This window comes from Saccopteryx bilineata, chromosome 5 (genome assembly GCF_036850765.1).
Source record: "Saccopteryx bilineata isolate mSacBil1 chromosome 5, mSacBil1_pri_phased_curated, whole genome shotgun sequence".
Classification (NCBI taxonomy): Eukaryota; Metazoa; Chordata; class Mammalia; order Chiroptera; family Emballonuridae; genus Saccopteryx; species Saccopteryx bilineata.
Genome location: NC_089494.1, coordinates 6,642,859 through 6,653,487, shown reverse-complemented (window position 1 = coordinate 6,653,487; position 10,629 = coordinate 6,642,859). Strand labels below are relative to the sequence as shown.

Sequence of the window (10,629 nt, the reverse complement as noted above, 5' to 3'; positions counted from 1 at the left end):
TTCCGGCTGCCTCTTCCCTGGGCCCCTCCACCCCCACTCTGCACCTGTCCCCTCTGCCCCTCACCCGCATTCCCCAGCCCCACTGACAGCAGGAGCAGACGCAGGACCCAGCTGAAGGGACAGGATGGAGGGGACTATGCTAATGCTGGGGCTGCTGGCCACCCTGGCCGTGTGTGGTAAGACTGGACATCATCCCGCCCCCCCAGGTCCCCTGCTGCATGCTCCCCTCCCGCCCCTCCTACGGGGCTTCCTCTCCCGGCCTCACCCCCCCCCCCCCCGCCACCCCCAAGGCATTTCTCCGGAGAGGGCTGACCACCAGGACTCCACTCCAGGGAGTGGCTGGATGCCCCTGCAGGCCCTCTGGGCAGCTTTCCTCTGGGGCTCTGCCCGGCACCCCATCCCTGTCCCCCTCTATCCCCAGGCAGCTGGGGTCTAAATGAGGAGGAGCGGCTGATCCAGTACCTGTTTAAGGAGAAGGGCTACGACAAGGAGCTGCGGCCTGCTGCTCACCAAGAGGACAGCGTGGAGATCTCCCTGGCGCTCACCCTCTCCAACCTCATCTCCCTGGTGAGCGGCCCCTGCAGGGCTGGGCCGGGGCGGGAGGGCAAGGACAGCTCCCCGGAGACCTGTCTCCCAGCCGGACGGCCATGGAAGGAGCTCAAGGCCCAGGCTGACCCTTAGCAGCTCCTCTCTCCTGCCCCGTGCTGCCCCCGCCCCCGGCCCTCAGGCCGATGCCCTTCCCCTCCAGCTGCCACTTGGGGTGTCTCCCATGTCACACCCACTTCACACACACACTTCAAAAGCCGTGCATCTTCCCTGCTCCTTCATCTGCCCACCCACGCCTGGGTGCTTGGGGTAGGGGGCTGGGTGGGCCGCGGAGCTCCTGGGCGGCAGCCCGGAGGAGGTGCTCGCTGAATGGGTGCAGGTGAGGAATGATGGCGGCCCTGGGGGACAGCCCTCCTGTTTGATTACAGAAAGAAGTCGAGGAGACCCTCACCACCAACGTGTGGATTGAGCACGTAAGGAGAACGCTCCACTCAGAGCCGGGGTGGGGGGTGAGGGCGCAGGGCCCAGGCTCCGCCATGCCCCCTTCTGCTTGGGGATTCCCCAGCCTGCCTCAGACACACTGCTCCCCAGGAGGCGCTGGCACCTGCTGCAGAGACACCCCAGCCCCACTGCCCTCCCCCCAACCCACCCAGAGCACCCACCGGCCCAGACAGGGCCTTTGGGTGGAGTGCTGTGAGAAAATTGTCACAGTGTCCTGGTTTTACTAGAGGACCCCCTCTGCCATCTGTCAGGTGTTCATAACATAGACGTGTCTTCTGTGTCCGCAGTGGAAATGCTCTTCCCTCAGTTGTGCAGTGTGCGTCCTACACAGCCACACCTGAGAGACCCGAGTCCCCTCTCTGTGCCCACCTCCCCCAAGCCTCTTTTGTCACAGCCCTGGACCCCGTCCTGTCCGCTGGGGCAGGGGGACATGAGGGAGCCAGGACAACAGAACCCACTGCTGACATTCCCGTCGGCTTCCAGGGCTGGACGGACAGCCGGCTGCAGTGGGATGCCGAAGAGTTTGGGAACATCAGCGTCCTGCGCCTGCCCCCGGACATGCTGTGGCTCCCCGACATAGTCCTGGAGAACAAGTTGAGCTGCAGCCCTTCCCAGCCACCTCTTCACTGGGCACCCCTCCTCACTTGGCACCCCTCCTCAACCAGCCCCTCACTCAGCCCCCCCTCACTCGGCCCCCTCTCACTCGCCCCCCCTCAGTCGCCCCCCCTCTCTCGGCCCCCCTCTCACTCAACCCCCCCTCACTCGGCCCCCCCACTCGGCCCCCCCACTCGGCCCCCCCTCACTCGGCCCCCCCACTCGGCCCCCCTCACTCGGCCCCCCCACTTGGCCCCCTCTCACTCGGCCCCCCTCTCACTCAGCGCCCCCCTCACTTAGCCCCCCCCCACTCAGACCCCCTTCCTTAAGCCTCCAGCCTGCCCTCCAGCCCCAAGCCCTGACTGCCCTCCCTCCTCTGCTTCCGCCCACCCTGCCAGTTTCAAGCTGGCTTGTGCTCACTGTGACCCCTGTGCCTGTCCCGCAGCAATGACGGCACTTTCCAGATTTCCTATGCCTGCAACGTGCTGATCTACCCTTCAGGCTACGTGTACTGGCTGCCCCCGGCCATCTTCCGCTCCTCCTGCCCCATCTCCGTCACTTACTTCCCCTTCGACTGGCAGAACTGCTCCCTCAAGTTCAGGTGCACCTCCTGCCCAGCCACCCCTCATCCCCGGGCACCCCGCCAGGGCCAACGTCAAGCAGAGGCTCCCTTGCGGGCCTGATTAGAGCTCCCCGCCCCCACAACGGCCGCTCCGACCAGGGGGCCCCTCCCCATCAGTGGCTGAGGACCACCCTCTGCCTACCGCCCTCCCCAGTTCGCTCAAGTACACGGCCAAGGAGATCACCCTGAGCCTGAAGCAGGAAGAAGAAGAGGGCCGCTCTTATCCTCTGGAGTGGATCGTCATCGACCCCGAGGGCTTCACAGGTGCTGGGAGCAGCAGGTAGCAGGGAGGGGGGGGAGGCAGGTGGGCAGGCCTCAGGATCTCCCCCACAGATACACGGACACTCACACCAACTTCCCTGAGATGCACATCTGCACACCCACCCCTGACCCACACACTCACACTCACCCACACAAACCCAGCGTGCTGAAAGGAAGAGAAGCCTGGCTGGGGGTATTGTGTCCCAAAGGCACAGACAGATGGGCACCAGTGCCCCACCTCACCCCTGCCCAGGCTGGAAGACCTTCTCGGTCTGAACAGAGTCCCTGGGGACAGATGTGGCTGACAGGCGAAGGAGGCTGTTAGTCTTCCTGTCCCTGGAGCGCTCAGGGGTATGGTTGGGGCATCTGCTGTCACCTGACAGGGTATGTGTCACCTCCTCCCAATGCCCCCATCCCTGTTTGTGACCAGGCTCAGGTCTTCTGTGGGGCCTCCAGCTCTCGCCCCTGTCCATCAGAGAAGACCCACATCCCACGCTGGGGAGGGGTTCCTATGCTCACTGCCTGGTTGTCCCCAAGACTTCTTATTTGAGCTACATATGGCCTCAGCTTTCATTTTTCCCCAGAAGAATAAAAAACCAACCCCTTGCAAATAGAAACCTCCATCCCAACCCCCAGCCAAAGGCCCACAAACAGAGCCTGAACTCTCCTGAGTGGCTGCGCCCACCCCAGGACCCTGCAGACGGGTGCCTGCGCCCACCCCAGGACCCTGCAGACGGGTGCCTGCGCCCACCCCAGGACCCTGCAGACGGGTGCCTGCGCCCACCCCAGGACCCTGCAGACGGGTGCCTGCGCCCACCCCAGGACCCTGCAGACGGGTGCCTGCGCCCACCCCAGGACCCTGCAGACGGCCCGTTCCACCAGCTCCTCGTCCTGCCCTGAGGCACCCAAAGCCCCCTTACCTGGCCTGACCCCCCTTACCTGGCCTGACCCCAAGGCATCCGTGTGCCGCCCTCAGAGAACGGGGAGTGGGAGATAGTGCACCGGCCAGCCAGGGTCAACGTGGACCTCAGGGCCCCACTGGACAGTCTCAGCCGCCAGGATGTCACCTTCTACCTCATCATCCGCCGCAAGCCACTCTTCTACGTCATCAACATCCTGGTGCCCTGCGTGCTCATCTCCTTCATGATCAACCTTGTCTTCTACTTGCCGGCTGACTGTGAGTGTCGGTGCCCAGCCCCGCTCCCAGGCGGCCTGGGCAGCCTCCCCGATCCGCGAGGTCACCAGAGCGATGGCCGCCTCAGCCTAGCCCCTCAGGGCCTCAGATCAGTGGTGATCTGGGGGTCACCACTGCCCAGGGTCCAGGCATGAGGGGCATGTTGCCAGCCACGGGCAGGGCTCTTTGTCCCACATTTCCCTGGGGGTCCTGTCCCTCTTGGACCCCACTTCTCCCTCTCATGACAAGCTTTCTGAGGGCTCTAGTCTGTCTGTCTGCTAGAGGAGAGTCAGCCTGTCATGGTCACCGTGTGTGACTGTGGACCGGGCACACAGGAGGCTGTTGAGTCCATAGGGGGGTCACGGGCCCTCAGGAAAGCAGGGCATAACAACATGCCCCTAAGCTCACCTGGTTCGAGAAGGGCACGTGTCGTCTGTGCTCACTCGGCTCCAGAGTATTTACAATGAGCAGAGAGCACAGTGCGTCAGAGACGAATGCCACCCAGCCCCGGCCCACGGCCGAGACAGGCTGAGAGGTGCACTGCACATAGGAAAAGGGTGCTGGGCAGAGCCACGGGCCCCTGACCGCAGTGGCCGCCACACAGTTTGCGCAGGAGCTTGGGCAGGAAGAGCAGGGCCGTGCTGGGCTGGGCTCTCTGAGCGAAGGCCCGGGAGCTGGGCTTATTCTGGTGCTGTCTGTGCAGGGTGGGACACAAGCGGATCTGGGATGTAGGGGGGCTCAGTAGCAGCGCATCGGCTACTGGTGACAGCTGCTGTTGTTTGTGGTCTTACCCAGTGCCAGGAGGCGTGACCGGCATTTAACACCCTCTCTCGCTTGGTCCTCACAACCTTAAACAGTTGATAAAACTGAGGCACAGGGCGGCTAGGCTACAAGCCAGGGTCACCCAGCCAGTAAGTGTCAGAGCTGAGATTTGAACCCACTCGCTTTAGCACCGCAGCCTATTATGTAAATGAGGCCCCACGACATTGTGAACAGTGGCGCTGGGGGGGGGGCCCTCTGGGAACAGAGGTCCCAGCTGAGGCCAGGCTCCCCCAGGTGGCGAGAAGACGTCGATGGCCATCTCGGTGCTCCTGGCCCAGTCCGTCTTTCTGCTGCTCATCTCCAAGCGGCTGCCCGCCACCTCCGACGCCATCCCCCTCATTGGCAAGTGAGTGATCCCCTTGCTCCCTGCTGCACCCCACCTCGCCCCAACTTGCCACGCCACAACACCACACCATGCCACGCCATGCCCCCGTCACCCTGACGTGCCACGCCATGTCCTGCCACACCGTGGAGGCTCCAGGCTGAGTGTGTGCCCACAGGTTCCTACTGTTTGGCATGGTACTGGTGACCATGGTCGTGGTGATCTGTGTCATCGTGCTCAACATCCACTTCCGCTCACCCAGCACCCACGTGCTCCCCGAGGGGGCCAAGAAGGTGAGGGCTGTCAACAGCCCAAATGTGGGCATTATCCACAGGTCCCTCTCTGGGAGTCTAGGTAAAACACCACAGTATTTCACGTGGGGGTGTGCCCCCCAGCAGTGCCAATGCGCCAGCTGCTGCTAGGCGAGCCCACCTGTGTGGACGACTCTCCCGGGTCTAATGTTCCATGAAAGGAGCCAGACACGAAAGAGCACAAACTGTGCAATTTCCTTTCTATGAAGTTCAAGGGCGGGCAGAGCAATCGCTAGTAACAGAAGTCAGGATGGCGTTTGCCCCTGGGGGCGAGAAAGAATTGCTTTGAGGAGGCAGGCAGGGACCTTTAGGGGAGAATGCTCGATAGCTTGTCTGGGTGGTGTTTACGCAGTTGGAGGCATCCAGAGCATTTCATCTGGTACTTTGTGGCGGCCAGAAACGCAGTCACAGATGTTTGGATGTGTGCAGGTAACCCACGGTGGTTAAATGGCCTTTCTGTGTCCCCTTGACCTGCCACAGCTTTTCCTAGAGACCTTGCCCAAGCTCCTGCACATGTCCCTCCCCGAAGAGGACGGACCCAGCCCTGGGGCCCTGGTCCGGAGGAGCAGCTCCCTGGGTTACATCTCCAAGGCCGAGGAGTACTTCTCGCTCAAGTCCCGAAGTGACCTCATGTTCGAGAAACAGTCAGAGCGGCACGGGCTGGCCCGGCGCCACACCACAGCGCGTGGGTCCCCAGGGGCATGGGGTTTGGCCCAGCCATGGGAGGCGGGGTGGGGGCCGGCCTTGTACCCACCTCCGGCCTGTGTCCACAGGCCGGCCCCCGGCGGGCTCCGAGCAGGCCCAGCAGGAGCTCCTCAGTGAACTGAAGCCGGCCGTGGACGGGGCCAACTTCATCGTCAACCACATGAAGGACCAGAACAGCTACAACGAGGTGAGCCGCTGCAGGGCTGCCACGGACAGGTGCTCAAGTAGTGTAGTGATCGAGTGTATCCTCGCTTAAGGGGCCACGGTCCCCCTCAAAGACCCCTCCCGACTTAGATGAAGGCGTTCACAGTGGAGCAGAAGCCAGGCCCCCGGAGATGGGAGCCCCTGCCCAGAACCCCTTGACAGCGCACTGGGGCCAGGTGCGTGCTCAGGGGTCACACGGGCATGCGTCTTCACATCCGGGCCCTTCTTCCTCCCGGCTGCCAGGCGTTCTCTGTCCCTACTCAACTCCAAGCCTGACACTCTGAGAGGCAGCCCCATCTGGTTGTTTGATATTACACAGCCTTCTACAATTTTCTCTTGAAAAAAAAGGTGCCTTTTTCCAGGTCACATAGGGTCTAGCAGCAGCACTGAGTGGCTAGGACAAAGGCTGTGATCCCACTCTTTGTCTCCTGGAGAGACAGGATGGCCAGTCCTGCCTGTGGCTCCAGGAGGCCCTCGGTCCTTGCTGGGGACATGCAGGACGCAGGACATCCCCTCTACTGTAAGCCTGAGGCGCCCCCCACAAATATGCCAAGGCCATGCCTGTCACTGGGCCCCAGCTTGCTGTCTGGGACTGTGGTTTGAGGGCCCTACTCACCCACGGTTTCTGCCCCCCCCTACTCTGTCCCCAGGAGAAGGAGTGCTGGAGCCGGGTGGCCCACACAGTAGACCGACTCTGCCTGTTTGTGGTGACACCCATCATGGTGGTGGGCACAGCCTGGATCTTCCTGCAGGGCGCCTACAACCAGCCCCCGCCCCAGCCTTTCTCCGGGGACCCCTTCTCCTACCTGGAGCAGGACAAGCGCTTCGTCTAGAGCGGACCAGCCCTGTGTGGCCTGGCCAGGCTCCCAGCACAGCTTTGGGGGGCTTTAGGCCTGAACGGGATGGGCTCTCTGGGGTGTCAGGTAGCTGTGTGGATGGGGTACCCAGGGAAAGACAAACTCTTCCGGGAGAGGCGACTCCTGGCCCGAAACTTGAGCCCAGCTGGTCCTGCAAAGCTGGAGTGGGGGTGAGCTGGGCCTCCTGAGGCCAAGGATTTGAGGGAGAAGCCCCGCTCCTCAAAAAATAAAGACAAAAACCACGGAGAAGGTCTAAGAGTAGACATCGGCTGTCAGGTGCGCAGGACAATCTGGGGGGGGGGCCAGGGAGAATGCCACTCAGGCTGGCCGTTTGGGACCCTCAGTGAGAAAGACAGAGGCCTCTTCTTGCCTGCCCCTCCCAGGTTGGAGAGTCTCTATCACCAGACCCCATAGAGGAGGAGATTTTGGGCAGGGGCGGAAGCAGCAACGTTGCAGAATTTCCTGCCCAGCCCTCTTCAGGGTCCCTGTGGGAAGCTGGGGGGGGGGGGGTGGGCCCAGCAGCCGCAGAGGCAAGGGGTCAACCCACCAACCTCAGCCCAAGTGGGCCACCCTGGAGCCCCAGAACTCAGCCCTCTCCCAAGAGTGTCCCCTCTTGGTCACCTATATTCTTCTTATCCAAAGTAGGGTTTACCAGGTAAGATTTGGGACATACTTACACCAAAAAAGTTGTTCATATTTATCTGGAATTCAAATCTAACTGGGCATTTCATATACGTATTTATTTGCTAAATCCGGCAACACTCCCCCAAAGGGAGCTCCTAGCAATCTTACTCTAAAGCCCAAAGGCTGGAGGAGCTGGGAGGTTCGGTTCGCTGAGGTACCCCACACCCAGGACGGCCCCGGAGGTCCGCACCTCCTGTGTTCGTACCCTTGTGTGGCGCCCTCCACACCACACCATCATTGGTCTGTGTGACCCGAAGAATGAGGCGTGAGTGGGGGGCCGTCACTTCCCGAGTCAGGTCACGGAAGACGTTGCAGCATTCCCCTGGTCCCTGCTCTCAGTCCCTCACTCTCTCACGTGGGGATGCCAGGAGGCTTGAGAAAGACCCTCTGGAGAGGCCGACAGGCAAGGAGCTGAGGCTTTCTGCCCACAGCCATGGGAGTGATCTTGGAAGTGGATCCTCCAGCCCAAATGGGACCTTCAGATGAGGTCACAGCCTCATGACAGCCCCTGAGCTGGAACCGCCCAGCTGAGGCGCTCCTGGGTTCCCGACAGCCAGACACCCAGAGAATAAACGTTTGTGCTTTCAGAGGTGAAATGTTGAGTAGTTGGGAGCAGGGTGACCTTGGAGGAGCCACTCCTTGCCTCTCAGCTTCAGTTTCCTCATCTGTAAAATAAGTCCTGCTCCCGGGTGTTGTGAACATTGAATTTGCTGGTTGGCATGAAGGTACTTACACACGTCCTGCAAATTAAGGAGTGGGTATTGGTCTCATTCCTCATCTGAGGGCCTCAGTCACAGAGAATGAGCCCCGAGGGGCTCTCACGGGGGTCTCCTATGTCCAAGCCTGGCAGGGTGACAGAGAGGCCTGGAGCAGGGCAGAGGGCCCCACTACTCACCTGCAGAGGCCCGGGCTTAAGGTCCGCACAGCACAGCCCGTTTGCCTCAGAGGGAGTCTGTGGCCTCATAAGCTCAGCTATACAGAAGGTGACGAGTTCAGTCTTTCAGTGGAACTGAGGGAAAAGACCAAAACTGACCCTACTTACTACTGCCATCCAATATGAATCATCCACAAATTCAAGGGACACATTTTTAATTTTTCCCTTTGACTAGAAAAACTAACTTGGACTTACACCTTTCAGATGAGCAGAAAGTCTCGACCTTCCCTGGAATCACCCACCAACTCCCAGAGGATCCCTGTCTTTTTTTGTTTGTTTGTTTGTTCTTGTATTTTTCTGAAGCTGGAAACGGGGAGAGACAGTCAGACTCCCGCATGCGCCCGACCAGGATCCACCTGGCACGCCCACCAGGGGCGATGCTCTGCCCACCAGGGGGCGATGCTCTGCCCCTCCGGGGCGTCGCTCTGAGCCACTCTAGCGCCTGGGGCAGAGGCCAAGGAGCCATCCCCAGCGCCCGGGCCATCTTTGCTCCAATGGAGCCTTGGCTGCGCGAGGGGAAGAGAGAGAGAGGAAGGGGGGGGTGGAGAAGCAAATGGGCACTTCTCCTATGTGCCCTGGCCGAGAATCGAACCCACGCCAGGCCGACGCTCTACCGCTGAGCCAACCTGCCAGGGCCAGAGGGTCCCTGTCTTATCCACAGAGATGAAAGGGAGCCTGGATTAGATCCCTTGGCCACTGTTATTGCCATTGCTTTTCTCCACCACACGGTGGGGCTGTTGGCTGTGGGTCTAACACAGCCCTATCAACAGGTGAATCCACAGTCGTGCTCAGCCTAGCTCAGGTACAATAGCTGTGAGCCTTCCAGAAAAGACAGCTCCCAAATGCCACACCCAACTGCAATTGCCTGTTGTGCAGGTGCCCGGGGTCACAGCGGGTCCCCCAACAGCACCCATTCCCCTAGCACTCCAGCTCCAGGGTGCTGTCAGTGCTGGTCCACTCTCTGGGTGACATGGGACTCTATCTTCCCTCCATAGAAAGTCTCGCCCAGGGATGTCTCTATACACCCTCCTCAGGCCAACTGGGTACCTGCCCTCTTTCAAAGGGTGACGAATCTTAGAAATGCACTGAGCTGCAAGGAACAGAAAACCCTGAGAGCCATGGTTTTGAACAAGAAAGCGTTCCTCCTTCTCACATAATAATCACGGGGCAGTGGTTGCAACATTCGTTCAGCTGTCCCACAAAGCCATTAGGGACCGAGGCTTATTGCCCCAGGTTGCAAGCTGAAGGCCACAGCTCCACACTTCACACCCATGTTCAAGAGAGGACATAAAAATGAGACTCAGAAACATGAACAAGAATGTGATGGCAACAGGGGTAGGGGGTGGGGGGAGGGGGGATGGGGTGAAGAAGGAGATAGGGGTTGGGGGAGGGGAGGGGCACAAAGAAAACCAGATAGAAGGTGACAGAAGACAATTTAACTTTGGGGGAGGGGTATACAGCACAATCAAATGTCAAAATAATCTAGAGATGTTTTCTCTCAACATATGTACCCTGATTTATCAATGTCACTGTATTAAATTTAATAAATAAATTAAAAAAAAAAAAAAGAGAGGAAAGGGGCCAGCCATTCTGATCCCTTTTATCAGGAAGTAAAAGCTTCTGCTGAAGCCCCTCAGCTGACCTCTGCGGACACACCATTGGTCAAGATGTTATCACGTGGCTACATATACATACCTGCAAGGGAGCCTGGGAAACGAGCGTTTCACTTGTCCAGCTTCTAGAGTAGAAGGTGGTGATGGAGTCGTTGTTAGATAATAGATGAGGCCTACAGAAGATCTTCCCATACTTCCCTCAAACCCCTCCAGGGCAGAAACCGCCCCATCAACAGGTGCACCCTCAAAGGCGGCGCACCCTCCTGAGAACCAAGGAAACTTTTAGGCCAGAGTAGAAAGAAAGGGTGAAAACAGGGGTTTAAATCCTCACACACACCACAGGGAGGTGGCATGATTCAAACCAGAGGGAAGTTGGTCTCCATCATCTCCCTCTTCCCTCCCTCACAGACGTTGTGGGGAAGGAAAAAGGCAAAGTCGGGGATGTTGAAGCATCGGCTGGACCACCGAGGCCTGGGGTG

The 10,629-nt window shown here is 59.9% G+C and overlaps 1 protein-coding gene across 1 annotated transcript; it reads left to right on the top strand.

Annotated features, from left to right (window-relative positions):
• The first annotated feature begins 91 nt into the window (after positions 1-91).
• Positions 92-7,151, top strand: CHRND (cholinergic receptor nicotinic delta subunit). Its single transcript, XM_066279982.1, has 12 exons — positions 92-176; positions 422-567; positions 975-1,019; positions 1,531-1,640; positions 2,087-2,242; positions 2,418-2,527; positions 3,501-3,701; positions 4,755-4,866; positions 5,021-5,135; positions 5,634-5,838; positions 5,927-6,045; positions 6,713-7,151. The coding sequence occupies exons 1-12, from the start codon at positions 125-127 to the stop codon at positions 6,893-6,895; spliced, it is 1,554 nt and encodes a 517-aa protein (XP_066136079.1). The 5' UTR covers positions 92-124; the 3' UTR covers positions 6,896-7,151.
• Positions 7,152-10,629: the final 3,478 nt, after the last annotated feature.

Excerpts from the sequence above, each read along its gene's own strand:
- CHRND (XM_066279982.1), top strand. The coding sequence starts at position 125 with ATGGAGGGGACTATGCTAATGCTGGGGCTGCTGGCCACCCTGGCCGTG. Across the intron at positions 1,020-1,530 it reads CCAACGTGTGGATTGAGCAC|GGCTGGACGGACAGCCGGCT; the intron begins GTAAGGAGAACG and ends GTCGGCTTCCAG. Across the intron at positions 2,243-2,417 it reads AACTGCTCCCTCAAGTTCAG|TTCGCTCAAGTACACGGCCA; the intron begins GTGCACCTCCTG and ends CGCCCTCCCCAG.